This window comes from Leptinotarsa decemlineata, unplaced genomic scaffold (assembly GCF_025532065.1).
Source record: "Leptinotarsa decemlineata unplaced genomic scaffold, Ldec_3_MD MMD2_P_RNA_scaffold_1, whole genome shotgun sequence".
NCBI lineage: Eukaryota > Metazoa > Arthropoda > Insecta > Coleoptera > Chrysomelidae > Leptinotarsa > Leptinotarsa decemlineata.
Window position 1 is genome coordinate 2,252,120 of NW_027412523.1, and position 26,289 is coordinate 2,278,408.

At 33.8% G+C, this 26,289-nt stretch overlaps 3 protein-coding genes across 6 annotated transcripts in view; 1 reads left to right on the forward strand and 2 right to left on the reverse strand.

The window, feature by feature from the left end:
* Positions 1-1,324, forward strand: part of LOC111511792 (tyrosine-protein kinase transmembrane receptor Ror) — a 99,241-nt gene extending 97,917 nt beyond the window's left edge. For 3 of the 4 annotated variants that reach the window (XM_074175660.1, XM_074175551.1, XM_074175572.1), the window contains exon 19: positions 130-1,324. In XM_074175660.1, the coding sequence (XP_074031761.1) occupies positions 130-292 (163 nt within the window). In that variant the 3' untranslated portion in view covers positions 293-1,324. The remainder of the gene's footprint in view (positions 1-129) is intronic. The other variant, XM_074175609.1, reaches the window with a different exon arrangement.
* An 817-nt stretch (positions 1,325-2,141) lies between these two features.
* LOC111511791 (uncharacterized) lies at positions 2,142-2,547 on the reverse strand. Its single transcript, XM_023167814.2, has 2 exons — positions 2,338-2,547; positions 2,142-2,280 (listed from the first exon to the last, which is right to left on the reverse strand). Exons 1-2 carry the CDS (start codon positions 2,394-2,396, stop codon positions 2,193-2,195), a joined length of 147 nt encoding a protein of 48 aa, XP_023023582.1. The 5' UTR covers positions 2,397-2,547; the 3' UTR covers positions 2,142-2,192.
* A 1,619-nt stretch (positions 2,548-4,166) lies between these two features.
* Positions 4,167-26,289, reverse strand: part of Gbeta13F (guanine nucleotide-binding protein subunit beta-1) — a 37,733-nt gene continuing 15,610 nt past the window's right edge. The window contains exons 3-6 of the mRNA XM_074176402.1: positions 16,746-16,955; positions 13,264-13,600; positions 9,661-9,972; positions 4,167-6,213 (exon numbers count right to left, since the gene is read on the reverse strand). Coding sequence (XP_074032503.1) covers positions 6,107-6,213; positions 9,661-9,972; positions 13,264-13,600; positions 16,746-16,955 — 966 coding nt within the window. The 3' untranslated portion in view covers positions 4,167-6,106. The remainder of the gene's footprint in view (positions 6,214-9,660; positions 9,973-13,263; positions 13,601-16,745; positions 16,956-26,289) is intronic.

Sequence of the window (26,289 nt, forward strand, 5' to 3'; positions counted from 1 at the left end):
ATTTCTGAAGACAGTTAAAAAGTTTTTGAAAATATAGGTATCATAGAAATCTTCATTTATATTTTTTTCTCATTTGTTTATGTTTCCTGTTCAATTTAATTGTGTGATCAATGTCTTTCTTGCTTACAGATCCTCAAGTCTAGGTAACACTACTCAAAGTACCAACATAAGCAACGAAATCAGAAGAGAAAAACGAACAAAGAAAAATATAGACTCTTTAGAAAGACTGAATCCTAAAAACATGGTAGTAAGTAGTAGTGGGGATGGAGTGGAAACGAAAATTACTTTGTGAATATTTAGAATGTTTGGTCACCTCTAATATGAATCTTCTTTGTGGCCTCCAGCATCTTGCCAATTCAATGGACCCCAATGGTAATATATATATTGTTATCCACATTCAACTGAAACCATTTTTGGGCCTTTTGAATGTTGTCTGTTGTTTTATTGTACAACCACTGGATGATGTTTTCTCTAACGAAAATAAATAGGTGATATTGAGAAAACAAATGAGATGTATTTGGGACCATTTTTTGCAGACCACTCAGTCCCTCAAACGTGATTATTCGTTTAGGAAAATGAATTTTTAATTACCAAATTCACTGTATTTTGCTTTAATTTTCACTTTTTTTAGTTTATATTTATCTATAACAGTTTCCGAATTCATTTGAGGAGCATTTCAGACTGTTGTATGATGTTTGAGTTTGTTGATTTCGATATCACCAATATTACATATCAAAAGAGGTGTTACATTTTTAAAGTAATCGGTACATTGATGATGATGTGAAAAATGACGGGAAAGACAAATCAGAATATACTTGTCTTGAAATTTTTTGGAATAAATGATAGCTCGTTTTACTATTTACTCCCAATTATAACAATCAAATATTGGCACATGGAATGCCAACAGTACTGTAGTGTTGATGGTAACAAAAATTTCGCTAAACAATAGCTAAAGTTTAGTGCCTGTAAAAATGGTCTCAATTATTTTATGTAAAAAGTTATTTTTTTTCAAAAACGTATAGTCTGATAGAGCAGCTTCTCATTTTTTTGTTTCAAGTATTACACCAGAGGCTTTATACAATTTGTGTATTAAAATGAATCTTGATGTATTTTTGTACATTGTTTTTAATATTGAAAGTCACATTATGCCAAATTTTCTCGTTTATAATAATAATGTAATTATGAAGTGTTTTTTCTTTGAGTTTTATTGTTGTTTTGGTATATGTAAGATTTGAATCTAAATATTGATAATTCAACGATGTGTTGAGTGTGTCTGTGTGAGTTTATATTATGAAAAAGTATTGATTAAACAACTTTCATTTCTTGTAATTGTTTTATTTGATATCTCGAGTTTCCCAACAGGTGGTTTTACTAAACAATTTGAATGTATAACTTTGAAATTGAATAACTCTGATGAATGACATCTATTTTCAAAACTTTTCTTAGAAGGTACAGAGAATATTTCAGTAGACAATATCAAAAACAACCCTAGCTCACAATAATTTCCCAGAAAACAACAATGAATGCATACCTTTACTGAAGCTTTTCGAGATATCCCATATTTCTCCATAGAAATTTTTTGATAATAGAAATCAAAGCAAATCTGACCACTGTATCATTCGTCTGATTAAGGAAGTGAATAAAAAATTCACCTCCTCCTATACAGGATCAGGTGAATGCTGGAAAACAACTAGTTTCCCGGCGAATACCACGTTTGACATTGAATTATAACCTATAAACCTTTATGTAAGTTACCTCACAAAGGATAGCCTCGTAGATGTTTGTTATTCATCCAGCAGACCAGTTTCAGGGTGTTACTTCCCGTTTTTGCAGGAAAGGTCCGACCCCAGCAGTGTGTCTGGGACTTTATCAACTTTAAATGTGCCTCGACTGTTCCTTCTCATACCAGATCCTACTTTTTTAGAAACATCGGCCGATACTTGATGAAAATCCATAAAGTAAGTTCATTGAAGCTACTTTAAAGCAACAAGCTAAAATTACCCAATGTGTTCCTCGGTTTTCTAGACATTTTCTCAAAAACATTTAGTTTCGTTGTGCTAGAAAAAGAAATTCACTGTATGAATTCAGCATCAAAGTAATAATAATGAAATGATTAGGAAAATAACTGAAATTAGAACAGCTTTAATAAAAATGTTTTAATATCTAATAGAACTGTACATAACACTGGAAGATTATTGAGATGGTAGTAGTTCTATTCCAGCACATTCTTGGGCAATTCTGATTCCAAGGGCGAACATCCCTATTGATTTCACTAACGACCTAAAAGTTAAATTGTTTGAAAGTTTTCATAAATACAAGGCATGGGTTTTTATTTACCATTTAAATTCATCCTGGTAGATACCTTTTATAAATGTTATGATACCTTGTTTCGCCATTTGAGTAATTTATTTTGGGATTCTTGTAACAGGAAACTTGTGTTCAATAACGATATATTATAAATAATGAAAATACAAATTAACCAAACTTATCGATTCTCAAATATCAAACCGAAGTACCTAATTGACGTTTGACATTTGACACTCGTAAAATCCTTTTTTGCCATATTCATTCTATTTTCTCCTTGAAATTATTTCGTCAATGACGTCAAGTCTGTCAAATATTGAAATAATTTCAAAATTATCTCGTAAGGTGAAGATGTTTCGAAATGGCTTAATGCGCCTTAATGGAAGCAAAAGACATTAACTTAGAGAGATGTTTCGAATTAATGAGTGGTGAAGGGGGTCCCGCTATCAGTTTTGCTAGGCTAACACAATAATGTCTATAATGATTGTTATGTATGTATATGCTTTTGCAACACCAATAGCAACGATAATTTTTTTTTCTTTCAATTTTATTTATGAATGATTCATTATGAAGGTTATGATGTCTTTTGCGAGAAAACATAGTTTCAAAAGCAAATATTTTTGCGATTCAATTTTTTGATGACGCTGATACAAAATTGTGATTAAAAAACACGAATTTTTGAAATGTAGCATTCACCATTTTCATGTAAATATGTAAATGACGATTATGTGGAGTGCTTTGAGACAGTTGCACCTTGGCTCCCTTGTTTGGGAGGAAAAATTATCGACAGCTGTGTTGTTATACACATAGTATTTTGTAATAAGAAAAATTATTTGAAAAAAGGTAAGATCGATCGATCCATTCGATACGTTATCGCGTTTCTATTGGTTGAAGCAATCCAACAGAAATTTCATGTTGAATTCAAGAACTCGCCCAAGATTATCAGTGACGTCATTGGAGGACATAATTTCAAAACCGCTCTATATAGGAACCCTGAAAGTGCTTAGAAAAAGTAGTCCCTCCATATTCGACTCTAAGTGATGTTATGTTACCTTTCCTGGTTTTTTCAGCCATTTCAATTTGAAACTCATGAGTCATAAGTGACATTGTCAGAACAAAACTTCTGTATTGAATAACCGTTGCTCAATTAAATATTGTAAAGAGCTCGTGGAGAATTTTTCATTTTTCCTTATTTTTTCTTAATATTTGTATCAAAGTATATATTGTTTGCACTTAAATCAAAATACAAAATAGGAAAAATTGAATTTGATATGTGGAGCAATAATTCTCTCTATTTTGGATGGTCGTTGCTTCCTATCTTCAGGCACATAAGCTCCTCCTGTTACGTAACTGGCTGTTACATAACAAAAGCTTCGTCGGGGGACAAAGACTGTCTTGCAGCTATCAAGCCTGTGTCCGGAACGATTATTATTGCGATCCTACTCCCACGGGGACATCCGGTACCCCGGCCTCCAACCGGCGTGAATGGGAGCAGGTATTACATAAATTTATTCCACTTTTAGCACTCCCAAGTGGACATCCGGTCCACTCCCACCTCCAACCGGCGTGATAGGAGTACTATTTATTTCAACACAACACTTTTTATTACCACTATTATTATTTAAATGATGCTGGCACGTTATATAACGGCGGACATTCACAACACGAAATGTATTCCGTCTTCAACAATGGCGTCCGCGTACCTTCTTTGTGGACGGTCGTTATCGGCACGTCCGTACACGACCATATCGGAAACGGAACAACAGTTGAATACGTTATTATCTTAGTTTTTATAGAAATGAATGAATTTTTTTGAATAACCAACTAGGAACTGTTGAAGGGATACCAAATGATACTCCTGATTTAAATTATTTACTTTTATTAGGTACGTTACAATATAACATATATGTTGCTATAGTATTCATACACCATACGCATGTAAATCATTAACAATAAAAAAATGACATGTCTAAACTACATTTTGAAAAATCTGCATGTTACACCCACCACGTGGATAATCCCAATACAAGATGTACATGCTTATATACGCGGAAAAATTAAATTATGCGCCATATCAAGAAATTTGTAGAATAAAATTTGTGCCTCTGATCATTCACTGTTGCTTCATCGACGAACAGCGTCATGACATGGCTATGCAGAAATCTAGATCAGCATGAGAGGAAACCAAAGACGCTACATCAACGCTCAATATTGTGCCCCAAAGAAGTAAAATTATAGCGGCGATTTTTACAGATTTTCAATTATATTATTCATGACATTACCTATTAATATAAAACCATTCACACTAGACCCAGAGTATTCCTAACTTGAGAACTTGATGGTGAAGTTAGCAATAGGGGGCGGCTGATATATAAGAAAGAGGACAATCGCAAATCATTGTGCTGCGTATGTTTCCGAAATTGTGAAGGGTATTCAGAAATAAATCTTGGAAAATCCGCAACACAACGCCTTGAATGCGATCTTGAATGATTTTGAGCCCTTACAATTGGATGGTTTTACTTCCAAGCAAATCATTCACTACGGCATAAGATATTTGCGATTGTCTCGCTCAACTTACAAACCCTCTCTCCAGGATCCCTCAAACACACGACATCTCTACTCTTTCACCTCAATAAATAATTTAAAAAATCAAACACTTAGTTTAGATGGCAATATGCCCCGCGATATGATAAGAAATTTTATAAAAAGATGTTTGGAATATCACGGGAGATACACCGCGCAATGTAATATTTGTGCAGTTAAATAAAAAAATCACGTGAATTTAGTACTTATTTGTTTGAAAAAAATGCTTGTTCATACCACTTACATTCAAGCAGAAGCTATATTTATTCATACAGTAAAACCTTATCATGATACAAAATAAAATAAAAACGAGAACATTTCAGAGGAACATAATATTTACATAACTGCGATGTTACAAAGAAAATATCAACAAAAAATAGTTGATAAAAAAAGGGGGTGTTATCAAAATGGAACACTGTGTTCTAAACGGCATTTGTAGAGGCAGTATCTCAAAATGAATTGATTTATAGTCTGCCCGTTGCTTGTTAACCAAAAATCTAACTCGAAACGCCACAATCCACTATTATTGGTCTCTTGTTGTGACGTCACTGAAATTGAGGTTATGGCACACTTTTTCAATTTTTGGTTAATATTTTTAGACTAGTCTTTCGCCATATTTACTTTTGTTCAGCAGATTGATTTTTATACCATGAGGAAGAAAAACATTTTCACATAGTCGTTCCTTAGATGAGAATGATTTGAGGAAAACGAACTGAAGTAAAAACGCTCTTTTGGATCGAACAGTACGGTAATTCAACTAGCTTGGTCGTATTTTTTGTACTTGTAACTAACAAAAATTAAAACTGGTATGCTCAATGATTGCATACGTACTGAACTCCCCTGCGCATTCTCACCCACATCACAAACTGAACGGAAAGATGAAACAGAAAAAAAAAGATGAAAAACAAAAAAAATAAAAATACTGATTTATTGAAATAAATGACATTAAATACTATACACAACATACAGGGATAAGGTTAAATTTTTTGGAATAATCACAAAAATAACAAATACCTTAAAAACTATAAAAAAAATACATCATAAAGCTACTAAAGGGTTGCGGGGAAAATACTATGAAAGAAGCAAAGGATATTTAAAATACAAAATTTTTACATGTACTTGGATAGAAAAATGCTTTGTTCCTTGTAAATGCAAAAAGATAATGGAGAATGAAAGTTGTGATGCGGGTGAGAAATATGATAGATTTGGCATCGCTAACTTAATTCCATATACGTAGGAAACTGTCCCAAGAACCTGTTCCTACTGCCATTCCATTTTCAGTTACTCCTAGACAACTGACACGATTATCATGGCCGGCCAATATACCTGTAACAAATATAACAATGAATGAATATTTTCTGTAGGAAAGTGGATGAAATAGTTTATTGAATGAGGATTTTTTGACCAGAAGCAGCCAGTTATCTAAGACTGGGCAAGAAGCACAAGTCAACTTACGAGGGTTGCCTTTTATGTTTCGGGATTTGGCAACCCTAAAGTCTATCCAAATCCAAGATAGAGTAAAACAAAACAAAACCGAAGCGTGATGTTCACGTGATCGCCCAGTGTCTGATGGAAAGGGCAGTGTTCATTGGTGAATTCGCCTTCTTGGTACGAGTTCGGTACCAGCACAGGGTTGAAATCAGTCGTGTGCGTGTTTGTGTGGCGTGTGGTATAGTATATTGTTTAAAATTGTTTTCCAAGATGTCCAATACAGACACTGTGAGCTATCCTCTGAGTCCAGCCAGAAAACGATAAAAAAAAGACATTTGAGTGTTGAGATGAAAGAAGTGATTTTAAATTTGTTCAAGAAAGAGATGGAAGAAATTCAGACATCGACTGTCGACGAAGTCGTTTCGAATGTTTCCGATAAAATTGGAGTGTGTTGCGCTTCGATTTACAATGTTTTACGGGAATATAAACAAAATCAGAATCGTCAAACCATTATAAAATCAATAGATGATGCTGATAAACATGCAATCAGGAGGAAAGTGCATGAGTACTTTTTCAGAAATGAAATACCCACGATAGACACAGTACTCACAGAAATAAATGAAGATGTTTTATTGCCAAGTTTTAAGCGGTCAACATTCCATAAAGTATTGAAACATCTGAATTTTGTATGGAAAAAACGAGGGCGCAATAGTTTATTATTGGATAGAGAGGAAATTGTGTTATGGAAGAGAGAGTATTTGACCAAAATTAAATATTATAGGGAACAACAGAGAACAATTTATTATATGGATGAAACCTTGGTTAATGCTGGTCATACTATCCCTAAAGTATGGGTCGATGAAACTGAGACCTCATCTAGGAGGGCCTTTCTAGATGGACTATCCACCGGATTAACAAATCCATCAGGTAAACTTATATTTATATTAAGACCTGCCTCAATCTCAATATATGAAAAGTAACCCTCGTATTTGTTTTATTTACTTACATACCTCTTCATAATTTCAGGTAAAGGAAAACGGCTTATTATTTGTCACATCGGCAATGAGAATGGGTTTGTCGCTGAAGGGTTGTGGTGTTTCGAGTCGAAGAAAACTGGAGATTATCACGAAGAAATGAACGGTGAATCTTTCGAACAGTGGTTTTCCAAAGTTCTACCCCATCTGGAGGATAATGCTGTGATTGTAATGGACAATGCACCTTATCATTCGCGACGGTTAGAGAAAATTCCGACAACGTCTTCAAAGAAGGTTGAAATCCAAAATTGGCTGCGATCAAAGAATATTAGCTTTGATGACTCAATGCTAAGAGTGCAGTTACTAAAAATTGTCAAGGAGCGCAAGCTTGAATACCAAAAATATATAGTCGATAGATGGCAGCAGGCCGAAACAAAATTGTCCTTCGCCTGCCTCCATCGAGCTCAATCCCATTGAGTTAATATGGGCGGATGTGAAGAATTTTGTAGCTCAGCATAACACCACGTTCAAATTTGCAGATCTCGAAGTACTTTTTGATGAGGCTTTGAAAAGAGTCACAGCGGAGAAATGGGAGAAGTGTGTTAGGCATGTGATATCGGAAGTCGAGATAAAGATGTGGAAGTTTGATAACATAATAGGGGCACGACAATGAAGAAATAATTACGTCTCTTTTCATATAATGCTTGAGTGCGCTGTGAAAAATCCAATAAAAATATTTTTATAATACACATATTATCTGTATTTTTCCCGTTGAACTGCAAAACTTGTGCATTTCACTCGTTATTATAAAAAAAGTATTCCTAAGTATGATATAGCATTTGCGACCAACAAGATGTTGGTTCTGAATACGACCCTGGCCAATTCTTGGGATTTTCAATATCACGTGCGTAGGGCATGTCAATGTTTACATCCACTCTATCTTGGATTTGAATTTGCTTTACTGCAATCTGGCAACTGATAGCTCTATTGTAAAGTTGGACATTTTTGAGTTTATACGTACTCAGAACGTTTTGACATACACGCGCTATTTTTGTTGTTTACAGTAACTTAAAATATTCATCTCGGCCTAAAAATGGAATCAAGTCATGAACATTTTCGTGCAATTATTTTTCACAACTTTCGACGTGGATTAACTCAGCAACAGTGCATGGATGAACTTAATTCAATTTATGGCGATGAAGCTCCATCAAGGACCAGTGTTTATCGATGGTATGGTGAATTCAGTCGTGGTGGTAGTTCACTCCAATACGAAGGTCGTCCAAAATCAGTTGTTGTTCCGAAAACCATTGATGCTGTGCACAAACTGATATTGCAATCCAACAAAAGATGTTCGCGGACGAAGCACTTCCAAGCAAATGGTCGCCTGTTTTTTCAAAAAAACTGGACATGTCGAAATGTACCACTAGAACAACGCAGAACAGTCAATTCTGAGTAGTACACAATCACTTGTTTGCCAGTTGTCTTCCAAGAAATCAGGAAAACCAGCCAACTTCACTATTGACAATGCAAGCTCTCACATATCGGCTTGAACAACTGCATTTTTGAACACCCAAAACATCGATTTGATGAGTCATCCGCCGTATAGTCCTGACTTGGCACCGAATGACTTCTTTTTATTCCCGCACATAAAAAACAAACTGAGAGGTCAACGTTTTGTCGACATATGAAGTTCAGAATGCATGTTTTAGAGTTCATGTTCAAACATGATATACTCGTATATACTTCTCAAAATATTTATATTTTACTCAAGGAAAGGTGATTCTAAAAATTCGTAAGTCTTGGTGTCAAGTTCGTTGATTTATGACCATAGTAAATAATGATCTAGAACAAACTGCGAATGTTCATTTTGATTAAGATGATGGAATCCAAGAAGTCTAGGACCTACGAAATAAACTGCGAGGACTGCGACAAATGTATGTTGGACAAACTAGTCAGAATACTAACTCGCTCAAAAGAGAACATTTCAAGTTTTCAGTTTCATAGATCAGAGTCTATCTGCATTAGAGAACATTCCCAGTATAAATGAGAAGTTCTGGGTACTTTTGAAACCTGTACATGACTTGTCCACTGAGATCAATGAATAGCAACAAAGTTTCTATTTCAAGAACTCCTTTTTTTCAGCCAACAATAAATTAACAGAAAAATTCATTCTGGTTCGAGTCCCATTACCCTAAAGTCCCACGGGATGAATACAAATTACTGTGAAGATAATGTAATGAATTAGTTTTAGTTATCTCATAATCGTGCTGAGTTGGTTAGCACACCGAGAAAATGTGCTCTAGTTCTGTTGTGTGTACATCATCAAACGATTTTTTTTTCATAGAAAACAAATAGGATAAAATCTTACCTGCTCTTTCCGTTTTCATAGAATCCCAAACATTACAGTTGAAATCATCATAACCAGCCAAGAGTAACCGACCAGATTTGCTGAATGCAACACTCGTGATACCGCAAATGATATTATCGTGACTGTACATGGCCAATTCCTGATCGGCCCTAATGTCGAACAGCCTACATGTAGCATCATCGCTACCAGTAGCAAATGCAAAACCGTTGGGAAAGAATGTGACAGCATTTATGTCCGATTCGTGACCCGGGAAGGTCTGCTTGCAGAGACCCTCTCGTATGTCCCACAGTTTTGCCGAGGCGTCACAAGCTCCTACAAAAAAAAATAGATGTTTTAAAACTTATTCATTATTCAAAAAGCATGATTATGAGCATTGAACACACACATATATAATATGCATTTAAGAATGACTTAAAATCAAAGTACTCATATTCAAAGGAACCACACTCAAATTGAAACTTTTTCGTGTAACCATCAACTTAATCTCTCTCTTACAAAATTTAATAGAATGCTGAAATTTAGAATACATTTTTTCAACACGGCAAATACTTTACTCATAATATGTCATATATCAGATATTGAAAATTACGAATCAGGTGCTGAAATAAAACAAGAGGGTGGTCCCACAAGTACCCGCCCTGAGTCAGAGATGGCGGTAGTTGTTTGAAAAAATACACAATCTATACAGCATATGTTTCAAGTTTGAAGACGCTGCGTTGTTTAATATTTGTTTGGCAGCCATCAATAGCAAACGTTTTTGGTGAAAATGCCCTTGTAAGATGGTTTGTGGAAAATTGCAATATCATGTTTATTGTTATTTTCAGTAGTTAATTTTATTGACGGGTGGATGGAATTGACATATTCAATGAACTTGCCTAATTGCCTATCTGTACCAGTAAATCAGACTAAGATATCATCTACGTATCTATACAAGTATAAAAAACTTAGTTTACTGACTATCATGAATTTCACGGACATTATCATACATAATTCCTCCACACACCCTTACCAGCGTAAAGTTCCTGCATTCAATAGTATGCTTCACAAACTATTGAATATTCCACTGTCTGAGAGTAATTTCCAGAGAGAGTTGAGTTTGATCAAACAAATCGCGGTCAACAACGGTTATAAGGTAGGTATTATAGACTCCATTCTTTCCAAATGGACCGGGTCTACCCAAATTCAAGATGCGATAACGTCAGTTATAGGACATTGTCATATTTGGGTGAACCAACCAATAGTATTGTTCGTTTTTTGAAGAAAGAATATGTAAACGTAGCTTACAGAACGAATAATAGTCTACATAAATTCATTAAAAACAATAAAGACAAAAGTTCGGTGTCGGATAGATCAGGAGTATATGCTGACTTGTGGCTCTAGCCCAAAACTGTATATTGGCCAAACAGGGAGAACATTTCAACAAAGAATTAAAGAACGTCGACTGAGTTTTGAGAATAGAAAGACCAATTCCAACATTTGCAAACCACCTTTTAGCAGAAGGACATGAATTCCATCATGAATACGACGTGTTACATTTAGAAGAGAAAAGTTTGAAACTTAATCTTCTAGAATGTTTAGAAATCAATAGATCCAGGAATTCCAGTAATTTACTGAATGATCAATTAGCATTGAATATTTCACCATTACTAAATACTTTTTCAAATGTGGGAACTGGGACATAAACTCAGGTAATTTAAATTACAAACTCAGGTAACACTCATGTACTTGAAATGTAGGTATTTCAAATTGTAAAACTAGGTGTATAAAGCATTGAATATGTAGAATATATTCATTTATTTTTTTATTTACTTATTCAATGGGTAACCACCAGCTTTTGTACAATATATTAACCTTAGAAAGTTGAATATATCTAATAAATTAACCTACATAGAGGAAATTAAAATAAAATTGTGATAAAAAAAATTGTCCAATAAATCTATACCACGTAGAGTATATTTCTAAGAGTGCTCTGAGAGATGTGAAAAAAATCAATATTGGTCCCATTGGCATTCGATAGAATTCTGGATAAAGGAGAATGTTTTCCATAATTACACCTATAAAAGTCGAGACTGAAAGTTTGGTTATTAAGTGTCCTCCTCGGAGGAACATGCAGATTGACTTGACAGAGAAGAGTTGGGCAATAATATAGAGAGAAGAGAACAAACTGTGATTACACACTTGAGAATAGGTCATACCAACTTAACTGTGTTATAGTGTTCGTTTCGGATGTTATTATTGCTACCACTTTTTTTTCTGCTCATCAAAACACATATAATATATTTTTGTTGTTTCAGTTAATCATAAAAGGTTTTCTTATTCCAAGTTCATTGTAGAAAACGCTCAGAGCAATGGAAAAAATATGAATAGGTACCTAAAAATGAAAAAAAACTCTCGAAAAACTCTACGGTACATAGAGAGACGTGCTTTTGTGTTTTTATTCAACTCAGTCAATCAATTTCCAGGGCCGTAATTTAAAAGGGAATAATTCACACAATTATAATCGAATATTACCGAAAAAGCCCGAAATATAAAATTTCATTTAATTTCTCAGTATGATGTGAACGTCTACGATCCAGAAACTATAACGAAAAATACAGGTCCGTATTTGAAAATTCAAAGATGGGGGTGGCCCAAGTCAGATGACACCCTGTATAAAAGATTCATGGACATATTCTGATAGCCCACACCAAGTACCAATAGCAAAATTTTGACAGATTTTCAATATGTCTGCGAATAAAGAAGATATACGCAAAAATATAATTTGAGATTTTTTGGTTTTTCCTGTATATCTCCAGAACCAAAAGAGCTATATTCGATTTCTTTACATTATTGAATAGGTCTCTAAAATACGCAACTGAAATAATCCCATTTGCTCATGTCAGAACTGAACTTTAGGGTGCCAAGAGCTCAGTCACGGCTGAATCTGCAGCACGAACGTGCTGCTCTGCAGCACGAACAAACATAATATCGCATTCTCAAATTAATATGTGTGAAAACTACAACTCGATATGCAGCTTTTGCGATATTAATACTTGCTCAGCGAATCATATAAAAGAAGTTGCAATGGAAATCTTAAAGTGATATCAAAACTGTTTTTTCTTTTTTGTGTTGTGAGAGAGTCAGTTATTATAATCACTCTTATCAAGTAGCGCAATGAATAGTTATACTATCAGTTTTTTTTCTTTTGTTTTAGTTTTCTTTCTTTTGTTTTCTATTCGATGTTATATATCATTGTTATGTTATATTCATATAGCATGTCAAGAATGAACATGATTTGTTAATTTATTTTATCTATTATCAGTACTGATGTATTTAATTATGTCCCATTATTGGGTGTTACCTGTTGGGCAATAAATGATATTATTATTATTATTAACTTTGCCATAATTTAACCGACACTCTATCTCTTATCGTTTACGAGATCCCCATGTACAGAAATGAATTTGAATAGCCATTTCAAAATGTTTGTGTTTTCTTTGTTGGTATACCACCCTCGTATTTTCAATTGCCAGCAAAATGTTCAGTAACCAAAATTTATTGTTTCTTCAGCAAATCATCGTAAGGTATAGATAAAATATGGGGAAACATAAAAATTCAACCCACCTGAAACAAATGTGCGCATGTCCGGAGAAAGCGACAGTGACATCACGTCACCAGTGTGTCCTAGAAAAGAAGTGAGCTGTTGACCAGTTTCAATGTCCCACAAGGCGCAAGACATATCCCCAGAGCTGGTAACAATCTGATTATCATCAAGGAAACGGCAACAAGATAGATATCCTGTGTGGCCGGGCAACTCTCTGCTCACCCGTACGTTACCCTCTCTAGTTTTTAGGCTATAAATAGAGCATATGTTATCTAAACCACCGCAGGCTACAAAGCTTCCAGACGGGGCGTAAGCGCATGTCATCACCCATGATGATCTGAGTGGGATTGCGTGAACCTGAAAACAAAAAATTATTTCATACATTACAATATTTTGGTTACGAGTAAAACCCAACACGTTGAACATTCTTACATGGTCTCCGAGATGAGGAGGGAAAGAGTGAAAAAAACCGCCGTGCAACAATGACAGAAAACGAGAAACTTTTCAGCGATAAATTGATAAATGGGCACTTTCCAGATCAACTCAAAATTAGTGCAGTTGTTCCTGTGCCTAAAGTTTACAACGCAAATGAAGCCTTTAACTTTCGTCCCATAAACACTCTGCCTCCTTTAGAAAAAGTATTACAGTTAGCTGCTTATAACCAAATATGCACATATATCGAAGACAACAACCTTTTGATGGAGTACCAATCAGGTTTTAGATCGCAACACTCATGTGAAACTGCTCTTCAACTCACCTTGTCTAAATGGAAACTGTCAACTGATGACAATAAATATGTAGTAGCAGTATTTTTGGGTTTCAAAAGAGCGTTCAATACTAAAGATATATCTATTTTGCTATCAAAATTAGAGTACTATGGAATAACTGGTAGGGTGTTGCTATGGTTCAGAAGTTATTTACGCAACAGATCTCAATGTACTAAAATAAACAACGTCCTATCAAGCCAAAAAGCAATTGATACCGGGGTCCCCCAAGGAAGTGTACTTGGCCCTGTTTTATTCATACTTTATTTGAATGATACATTTTATTAGTGACTGTGAATTCATCAACCTCTTTGCAGATGATACTCTCATTGCAGCAAGCGACTCTGATATTCATAATGCTCTACGCAGAATTAGTTTGACTCTTGAAAACGTGGCGAAGTTCTTGAACATAAATAAACTCAAACTGAATACCACTAAAACGAAAGCTATAAAAAAAATCTGTTTAAAATCTGTTTTTCCGTTAATCAGCTGCCGCCCCCATACGAACGAAAACTCTCAGAAGTTAAGAAACTTGTGCGAGCTAAGGACTAACGAGGTCTTACCTTTTAACGTGTGATTCCTAACACGATTGATTGACAACACAATATAAATATTACTTAATTGATATCAACTCCATTAATATTGAGATCTACAGCGAAACTATAGAAATTGTGAAAGAATTCAAATACCTAGGCTTCATCGTTGATAACACTTTGAACTTAAAAAAACACTTCCAGTATATGTGTAATGTCTTGTATTTGTAAATCTTTTGCTGGAAAAATCCTCACTTCTTTACTTTGTGGTAAATGTTCAAGAAGTACCGAAAACTTATGTGAATTTCTGGAACTTCATCTAGCTTTTCCTAATATGACTAATAACCAGTCCGTGCAAAGCTTATTGTTGAATCATTTGAAAATGGAATTTTTAACAGGTGATGATCGACTGTATTGTCAAACATGCGCCAAACTAACTGACTGTTATAAGGAAACAAGTATGGCTGAGGCTCCAGTCAATTTAATAATAACACTAATGACTTTCAAACAAGACTCAACCTCTAACGGAAGCAAGAAACTCTTTGGAAGGTTCGAAATCGATGAACATTTCAACCTAGCAGACCACTATTATAATTTTCATGCAGTCATTGTTCACTGTGGTTCTGGCGTTGAATTTGGTCATTATTATGCCTTGGTCAAAAACGAAAAGGACTGGTTTAAGTTTGACGATAGTCGTGTCACGAAGTGTTCTGGCGATGCATTGAATTTATTGGAGCCTCTGGAGACACCCTACATTTTGTTTTATGTGAAAGAGGACATTGGCAGATCAAGATCACCAGACGATGTGGTGCTGCAGGTTTTTCTGGGTTTTCCTGCAGCTGAAAAAGCAAATGCGCCACTGGAATCAATGAAGTCGCTCCGAAGCGCCAATTAATTTTTATTGTTGTTTTTATTTTATTTTTATCGTTGTTTTAATGAAATTTCTAAAAAATTGTTTTTCTTTACTAAAATTAGTAGACAATTAACATTCCAATCTAATTTGACTGTTTATAAAACAATAATCCTACCACACTTTGATTACTGCGCTACTTTCAATTCAATTCAATTCAAAATATTCTTTATTACCCAAGATATACATCTTATTGGCAAAGTCTAGTAAAGTAAAACATGTATAAGGGACAATTAACAAATATAAACTATAAAATAATGCTTGAACACAGGAGCAGAGTATATGGACAGAACAATATTGAGTCCAGCTGAACACCTACTAATATAAGTACATGAATTTATGAATAATAAGTAAATGTAAATATATAATTCTACATAATGAACATTGATAGCCATTTCGTGTTGGTTTCAATAACTTGTTTACACAAAGCTACATGTCAATTATTCGATAGAGCTTTGGCAGAATTCGTCCACACTATAATAGGGCCTCCCAACAAGGAATTCTTTCACTTTCTTTCTGAATTTCTTTTCATTATATATTCGCCTTGAATTAATAGGAAGGTGGTTGAATAACTTCTTGCTATTGAAAATAATACTTTGGTATCATTACTAGACGGTAATTCTATCTCTACTCTACAAAAATTACAAAACAGAGGAATGCGCTTGTTATTAAAATACCATAAATATACTCCTATATTATCAATGATTAATATTCTGAATTGGATGACAGTAAAAGATAGATTACAATATTTTTCTATGATATTCATATTCAAAATACTCACTGGAAAAGCACCACATTACTTCAATGAGTTTATTACATATAACCATCAGATACACAAATACGATACAAGAGGAAGAGATGACTTGGTTGTCCCACGAACTAACCTTGCAAGAACAATGAATTCTATTTTTTACAGAGGACTCTTGGACTATAACAAGCTTTCTAATGAAATTAAACAAAGGAACACCCTTCAACTCTTCAAACGCTCCTTATCTCAATATCTACGGGCACAATACTATTCCAATTGAGTTGTTCATCATTCTTCTCTCTATTAATCTCTTCATCATCTACTACTGCTATGTTTTACTCAATATATTCCATTATATAGGGTATTATTTTCAGTTCTTTTGTAATTCTTCTGTTTAAAAACGAACGACAACTCTCAGAAGTTGAGAAACTTGTGCGAGCTAAGGACTAACGAGGTCTTACCTTTTAACGTGTGATTCCTAACATGTATATTAGGATATATATTTCAAATAAATCTATTTTTATTTCTATAACGATATATTACCCACCTTATTCGTGGTGTGGCTGTCCCAAACGATGAGTTTTCCGTCCTGTGAAGCCGAGACGAGGTTCCTCGAGTCCGAGCCCCAGTGCATCGCATAGATCTTGGCCAAGTGACCACGGAGAGTACGTCTTGTTCGCATCTGCACTCTTCCAATGGGTTCGAGGCTGGCAGTGGCCTGCACAAGGGAGGTGTCACAAGCCGCTTTGCGGGCATCCTGAAAAAATAAAAAAAAGTTAGCGAAAGACAAGTACACTTGTGACGAACGAAAATGGAAAAACAATTAATGTTTGGGGTTAATCAGGAAGAGTTCTTGCTTGAAAATTCATTCACACTCAGTACATTGAAGAAAGATGGCTATACAAACGCGAGTCGTCGGAAATTCCTCCGATTGATGACGTATTACTATAATTTGGCAGTTTATATTGCTCACATGTTGTTTATTGAAAAGTTCCTACGATTCCAATCGTTGTACAACAGCAACAATCTACTGTTTGGGTATGTCGAAGTGAACTGAAACCCACAAAAGTTGTTCGTTCACGAAGCAACTCCAAGAAAATGAACGCTTGGTTTTTGGACATATTGCCATCATTTCTTTAGAGGATCCATGGAATACAACAATTTGTTCTAGTCTTCAATGAAATAGGGAAAAGGAAACATTAAACAATTGACTATTTAAAGAAGAAAATAGTGTCCGACCGAAACTGGTTTTTAAGACCGAAACCGAATTACGGTCTCAGTTTCGGCCGAAACCGAAACTTCCTTACAAGGGTTATGTTTTGAGGGAAAAATAAAGAAAAAGTTATTTCAATCAGTTAGTATTTATTTTTTATCTTTAAATCACAACGTTATGCAGTCTTCGACATTTTTACTTATTGATAATCAACATAAAAAATCCTTATTTATTCAAGTACCTACTGTGACATTAGGTAACAACTTAAAAATAAGTAATTTTATGTTTAATATTTTTGAAGAACCATTAATAATATTCACAAGAAGAATCTACACCTACTCAAATAAACACCTCACCTATTTTGAGTATTTTCAAGGAACAATTAATATTTTTTCTTTAGTAAGGGTTGTTATGTTGATTTGTTGATTATCGATAATAGTCTAGTTCACATGTACTTTTTTTTGTAACTTTTTTCAGCCCTGCCCAAAAATTACGACCAAGGTGACATTCGATTCGTATTTTTGCCTAGAAATTTTAAGGAAATGTCCGAAAACGCGCCGATAAAAAATACAAAAGTTATAAACAATTAAGTGAAAAAAAAAAGATTTGAAAAGATCAATGAATTTGCGTAAAAAAAGTCCTGACTCCCGAAACTGTATTTCGATTATTTATAATTTTTACAGAGCCCTGAAAATAGAGCCAAAAGCGGGTAGTTTGGCTTCCGGGCGCCTTTCGTCACTCTGACATAAAAACAAAAAAAAATATTTAAACATATTAAATGTAAATATTAAGGATGAAAGAAATCCATGTAATGTTGGGATACATCAATAAACATTAATCCGCAGTCAAAAAATTTTTATCCCAATTTTAACGTTAATTATAAATTTGTTAATTAATAACTTTTTCTGAATTGAAAGTTAATATAAAAATCCCTATAATTATTAAACTAAAACCCTGGCATTTTTTTTCTTTGGTGAAGTTATCCTTAATAGGCAAAAAAATAGATTACCGATGCCAAAATAAAAAAATTGTTATTTTCTATTTTTTTATTGACAATTGAAAATTATAATTGTATAAAAAATACATTACAAATTTTTTTTTTCTAATTTTTTATTGTTTCAATGTTTCATGGCTAAAAACTAATTATAATATATTTTTTCAAATTTTTTACAGCTATTGTTAATAAATTTATTATAAACAAATACATTGTTTATAAGCAATTCGAAATTATTTTTGCATTATGTTAGTGAAAAAAAATCATGATTAAAAAAAATGGTTTCTTAAAAAAAATTTCTTTGTTGCTAAAAAATGCGTTTGTTAATCAACAATCTCTTTTTGCAACTAAATATTAAAATTAAGGAACCGTTTTTTTTAAATCATGAATTTTATTGTTCTTTAAGGTTTTGAAACTTTTTTTGAATTCTTCTTTTAATTGTTTATAAAAAAAATTGTAACTATGTGTTTTTTTAATTTATTCTATTTTTTATAAAACTTTTGATATTGTGATACCTTGATACTTGTCTTTTTCATTCGCTTCTTCGATTTTATAATTATAATAACTTTCAAACTATTGCAGTTATGATAAATATGCTTCAAGTCTTTTTTGTTCATTATGAATTTATTAACAATTTAAGCCTTTTACTAAAGTTGTAGTCCTATTATTTATTTAATTATTGATCGTTATTTATTAAAAAAAGAAAAAATTAAGTCTTTTCAACATAAACTTCGTGTCATGTAACAATAAATCATAAGGATTTTATTACTTGCTCTTTTAGTAGTTGTATGATCATTAACATTCACTTATTGTCATATTTATATGGAGTTCAAGAAAATTAAATGAAGCAATCAGTCATTCTGTTAATTTAATTTTAATGAGTTTACTCATTAACCTTCTTTAAATTCCTGATGCTCACAAATTTTTAAATTACTTCAAAATTCCGGTTTATACCTGTATGCGATAGTCTTTTGTTACGTGGAAGAAACATCTGCTTACGGTTTGGAGGGTTAAATAAACAATTAAAAAAAGAATAAAAAAAAGTTTTTTCAGAACAATGGAAATTATGATTTAAAAAAAACGGTTCACTAATTTTAATATTTAGTTGCAAAAAACGATTGTTAATTAACAAACACATTTTTTAGCAACAAAGAAATTTTTTTAAGAAACCATTTTTTTTTAAAATAATGATTTTCTCGATTAACATAATGCAAAAAAATTTTTTTAATTGCTTATAAACAATGTATTTGTTTATAATAAATTTATTAACAATAGCTGTAAAAAAAATTAATTAGTTTTTAGCCATGAGACATTAAAACAATAAAACATTTAAAAAAAATTGTAATGAATTTTTTATAAAATTATAATTTTCAATTGTTAATAAAAAATAACAATTTTTTTTATTTTGGCAACGGTTATCTATTTTTTTTGCCTATTAAGGATAACTTCACCAAAGGAAAAAAATGACAGGGTTTTAGTTTAATAATTATAGGGATTTTTATATTAGCTTTCAATTCAGAAAAAGTTATTAATTAACAAATTTATAATTAACGTTAAAATTGGGATAAAAATTTTTTGACTGCGGATTATTGTTTATTGATGTATCCCAACATTACATGAATTTTTTCATTCCTTAATATTTACATTTAATATGTTTAAATCATTTTTTTGTTTTTATATCAGAGTGACGAAAGGCGCCAGACTACCCGCTTTTGGCTCTATTTTCAGGGCTCTGTAAAAATTATAAATAATCGAGATACAGTTTCGGGAATCAGGACTTTTTTTACGCAAATTCTTTGATCTTTTCAAATCTTTTTTCAAATTTCCAAAATTTTGAAAATTTTCCGAGATATTAAGAAAAAACTAAAGCCCCATTTTTTTTCACTTAATTGTTTATAATTTTTGTAATCTTTATCGGCGCGTTTTCGGACCTTTCCATAAACTTTCTAGGCAAAAATACGAATCGAATGACACCTTGGTCGTAATTTTTGGACAGGGCTGAAAAATGTCACCAAAAAGAGCTAAATCGAGTACATGTGAACCAGGCTATAAGTGAAAATGTCGAAGACTGCATAACGTTGTGATTTGAAGATAAAAAAATAAATACTGACTGATTATAACAACGTTTTCTTTATTTTCCCCTCAAAACATAATCCTTGTAAGGAAGTTTCGGTTTCGGCCGAAACTGAGACCGTTACCGAAATTCGGTTTCGGTGTTAAAAACCAGTTTCGGTTTCGGCCGAAACTGAGACCGTTACCGAAATTCGGTTTCGGTGTTAAAAACCAGTTTCGGTTTCGGCCGAAACTGAGACCGTTACCGAAATTCGGTTTCGGTGGTAAAAACCAGTTTCGGTCGAACACTAGAGGTGTTTATTTGAATAGGTGTAGATCCTTCTATTGAATATTATTGATGGGTTCTAAAAATATAAACATAAAATTACTTATTTGAGTTGTTACTTAATATCACTTGTATGAAATTTAACGAGCCGAACATGACCTATCACAGCGCGGGAACTCCCGAATGCAGTTTCGGTTTCGGTCGTAGTTTCGGAAGGTTTGCCACCTAAACTAAACCGAAACCCGTTTTCTTGCCAAAACTCGAATTTCGGTGGGACACTAGAAGAAAAATGTCGAATTGATCACTCATTCATTTCCCGTATTGAGCGAGCTAAAAATTAAAGAGGTCCTACCAATAATAGTGCGATTCCTAGCACGATACCAATATTTCAATAAAATGCTTGTTAAGTATTGAAACATTTATTCATATGATTATTGAATTGTTTCTTCAATCAAATGTTGCCTAACCTTGAACCTGGCTACACCGTACTGATAACAGCTAACGAGCCAGAAACACGTGTCTGCGCCTTGCATATTTTCAGAGTTTTCGTCCATAAAATTCCCATGTTTTTCATAATGGATAATACGTCAAAAGAGAAGGCCACTAATGTTTGAGTCGCGTCACCAAAATTATACATGACATATCAAAAATTGAAGAAAAATATTTATTTGTAAGACATATGGTTTGAAATTCGCGAGGCTCGCGAATAAAATGAGTTATATTTAGCCCTACTACTGTCTGCTAAAAATATAACAACAATTTTGTGCCGACTATTAAATCGTATTGAGAGCATCAGCACATTTTTGCGCTGTATCATGGAAATTTCAGAAATCCTTAGAAATGAAAAATCTGAATTCATATTAAGAAACATCGTACATACAAGACGATTTGATATTTAACGTATTCCAAAAACACTTTATTGTGAGATTTTCACTAAATTGTTTTACAAAAACGCAACACGTGTTTCGCCATACAATGGCTTCATCTGGCGTGTCTTTCAACTAATTCTACACATTCAATACTAAATATATATATAGTTTATGGAGTACCTGAAATCAAAGTACCTGTAAACGAAGTACCTGAATTTTAAGTAGCTGATATTTTACCTGAGTTTCTAACGAATTAAATTACCTGCACTTATGTTCCATTTTCACATTTGAAAAAATATATTCAGTAACGGAGAGTTATTGAGTTCTAATTGATCATTCAGTAAATTACCCGAATTCCTGAATCTATTGATTTCTAAACATTCTAGATGATTAAGTTTCAAACTCTTCTCTTCTAAATGTAACACCTCATCTAGAATGTTTAGAAATCAATAGATTCAGGAATTCGGGTAATTTACTGAATGATCAATTAGAACTCAATAACTCTCCGTTACTGAATATATTTTTTCAAATGTGAAAATGGAACATAAGTGCAGGTAATTTAATTCGTTAGAAACTCAGGTAAAATATCAGCTACTTAAAATTCAGGTACTTCGTTTACAGGTACTTTGATTTCAGGTACTCCATAAACTATATATATATTTAGTATTGAATGTGTAGAATTAGTTGAAAGACACGCCAGATGAAGCCATTGTATGGCGAAACACGTGTTGCGTTTTTGTAAAACAATTTAGTGAAAATCTCACAATAAAGTATTTTTGGAATACGTTAGTTATGGATTTTCATCAAGTATCGGCCGATTCCATCATAGATTTGATATTTGACGAGATTTGACTCATAAACAAAATTCGCGAGATCTTTTTCGTTTTCTTATTTTCTCGATTTTTCTGCTTTCCAATCGCCGGACTGTGGACCGTTTTCCCCTTTTCGATTACAGTCCATTTTTTGGGAGGAGGTAGTACCGAAACCATCCTTCCGTTTTTCCGTATACAGTTTGTATCTGGACATACCGGTTTCGGAGTACTAGCTCCTCGTCAGTGCCGGGTGGATCATTTCAGACGGAGTGAACCATCGCATCCCGGAATACATAATGGTGGAGTTGCTTTCGGACTTTGTTTACAGAACATCCTACAGAACCAACTGCAGACAGAACTTATGACTAGTTGGAATTGATTTTGTTTGTCCGGGAGTTAGTTAGGGAAGCCACAGATTATGCTGTAGACGACCCCTCCCGATATAGAAGGCCCCGACACTCTGTCGAATGAGGCCCTCATGTCCCCCGTTAACGGATGAATAACTTTCTCATCCATCCCACCCCAGCCAGGTAGGGGTATCCCGTGAAGGGCGGCACTGATGTCTAAGGACTTCATGCCGTCATCAATCAGTCATGAACCCATTGGTCCCTCTCAAGACCAACAATCAGCCAAAAGGGTAGGGGAGCTGGTCTCCAAACCTGGAAGAATTGACGATGACATTCTGGTGTTTGTCCGGGATATTCAGACGGTTTACTTCGCCTTAAATGATCCAGCCAGCACTGACGAGGAGTTAGAACTCCGGAACCGGTCTGTCGGTGGTCATCCCGACGAAATGAAATTAATTTCAGCTTTCAGGCAATTATTAAAAGTTCCGCCGTTTTGTAGTAGTTGAAGATATTGACATTATATTCTAGGGTTGTGAAGCATTTGTCAGGAGCTCCAAAAAGATGTGTCACAAGACCCCCCCTTTCCATTTCATTTTATTACCAGATGGCGCGAAGTCGCTATCTTGAAAGTTTCATCTGTCAATTTCACATCAAAATAAAGTATTCATGCATTAATTTCATCATCCCAAATCCAATTTTTTGAGTCGGCCCGTTTAAAAAGAACGGAAGACGTTGCACAGGTACCTGCAGATCTGGGAACAATCCTTTAATTTGTAACAAAATACATTGTAATTCGTATGTTCCGATATTTGTTTTCCACATCTGTACCTACATATAATCAATTGCGGGGAAAACTCATGTACGAAGCAAATATTTTCTTAAGCTCAATATTTAAACTGTTTTGGCGACATTGAATGTTAGTTAATAATTGTATAATTGAAAAAACCAAGATACAATTTTTTCCAAATTTCTTTATTGATATTTAACATTGAAAAAAAAAATCATATGGGCGTACTATTTTTGGCGTGGAGGAAGTGGACCCTTTCCATTGTGAATTTTCTGCTCATTCAGAATGTTTTATATTTATTTCTCAAGTATTGATAGACCTGAATGCTTTATTTTCTTCACCCCAATTTGTCAATAGCAACTGCAATTTTTTGTGTGCTGTAAAATCGTCAAAACCCCTTTTTCTACACGTCATCGTCATTCCAAATCCAACGTACAATCGCTCAACACTCATATTGCTCTGATCAAAATAGATATTCACAGGATTTTTCATTAAAAAAAATACTAATCATCAAACCAAATTTCCTCCGAATGATTTCAGTAGGAAAAACCATGGCATTTTCTTAGAACCGGTCTTGTCTGAATCATCGGATGATATTTATCTGAATAGCAGTAATGAAATGTGGTTTAGACATGATGGTGCTTCTGATTATTTTTCATTGTCTGCTAGATTACCCGAATTGAAGCTTCCGAGAAAACACGATTGCTAGAGACGATCCCCACAAATAAACCTACAAAATCAATAAACTTAAATCCCATATATTATTTTCTATGGAATCATGTGCAAATCATACTAGTGAATAGAGTATAAATATTAATTCAGAAAATGTTTATTCTTGGCATCACATAACAAAAATCACATTCAAGGTAAATATTATACACATATATCAAGAAAATAAGTTAACAGGACATTTATGAAAAATTTCCACATAAATTAAACTGTATTATACAGGGCCTTCCAAAGCACGTCGATTTTTATTTCTATGGGAACTAATTCTGATATGAAAATCATACCCGAAACTTTACCCCCTTCGGTCAGCAACTACCCCCCTATTTTTTTTCCAAGGCATGAGGCGAGAGATACATCATTTGAGAGGTCTTTTGTACCTCTAATTTTTTTTCAAAATTAGTTCATTCGTTATTGAGAAATTAAATGTTGAACGTTTTATTTAAGAAATGAACAGAAAATTCCCAGTCGTTCATTTCAATGAGAGAATCAACAACAAATAATATCAGTGGAAACAAAATCAAGGGATACATTATTCAAAATGACCTCCATCTAGTTCCCTACAAAAATACAGTCTACTCTCGATATTCAATTTTTGTGGAGTTTGTGAATGTGAATCACCAAATGAGGAGGATTCACTTCGCTCCAGTAACGACAATTATGTCTGTCTATTCACTTTAACATTCAACATGAAATAACTTCCGCCTGAAAAACATTTATTGTATAATACGTTTGGATTATTGGTCAATTTCTCGCTGAACACCTCTCGAAACTGACGTCGACGGTCAGGATAATCTTCGTTTAATTCCTGAACTAGCCTTATTTTGAAAGGATGGAATTTGCAAGCTTCCAAAATTCGAAAAACAGTAGTGGCTGATACATCAAACGCTCTTGCTACTTGTCTGATAGATTGTCAATTATCCATTTGTACATGTCCTAAAACTGCAACTTCAACTCCGTCATTTGTGACAGGACGGGATGCTTCATGTTTTCTGTTGTGAACAGAACCTGGTGTTCGAAACTTATCCATTAACTATTCAAGGTATTGATGACTCACGTTGTGGTCTAGATGATTCGTATTATAAATTCTTGCAGCAGCTTTAGCACATTCATTACTTCGATAATAGGTTGCGACAATTTCTATTCTTTCTTCAGTGGAATAAACCATGTTGGAACACAGTGAACAAGGATGACTGAATAATAATTCGTGAAGAAGTGACAGTGGCCAACTATCTACTTTTTGTTCTGCAACAACTAGATTCAACAAAAACTACCAGTGCAGAAAAACTAACGGTGGCGTAACTGTTGCGTTTTATCTGTATTCAGTTTGAGTCGATTTGACACGAACCAACTTTCTGCCTTCTCATCGACTTCTTTTGATATTCTAGATAGTTCAATAGAATTTTTGTCAGAGTAAATAAATGTAGTGTCATCGACAAACAAAACAAATTTATATGGATGCATAAAATTACTACCGTCATTCACGTAAATTATGAACAGAAGTGGTCCCAATACTGATCCTTGGGGAACATCATGTTTAGCGAGTTTTAAATTCGAAATGCAATTATTGCTACTGACTGCTTGACATCTATTCGATAGATATGATTTTATGAGGGATCGAGGGGTTTACGAATTTGTCAACAAGCTTCAGAAAAACACCTTCCACCCAGTGACATCATGATATGGACTGGCCATTGAAGAGAAAACATTGACTCCAATAACTAAAAAAAAATAATGGGATTGACGTCTTGGCATTTACGTCACGCATACACTTGAAGTCAGATACAAAGTCACGATGTTTTATGTATTGCATATTTCCATTGTGACAATTTTGGGATATACAGTGTGACCCATTTTTAATGGAAACACCCCCTTAAAATTTGAAGTTGTAAACCGATTTCAATAATTTTTTTTTGAAATGTCAAGTAATAAAAGGTCTACCTTGGGACAAAATTTGAAATGTTTATTAAAGTTTCAGGACATACTACGATATTTTTTCTTGGTC

Excerpts from the sequence above, each read along its gene's own strand:
- LOC111511791 (XM_023167814.2), bottom strand. The coding sequence starts at position 2,396 with ATGGCGAAACAAGGTATCATAACATTTATAAAAGGTATCTACCAGGAT. Across the intron at positions 2,281-2,337 it reads TACCAGGATGAATTTAAATG|GTCGTTAGTGAAATCAATAG; the intron begins GTAAATAAAAAC and ends TTTAACTTTTAG.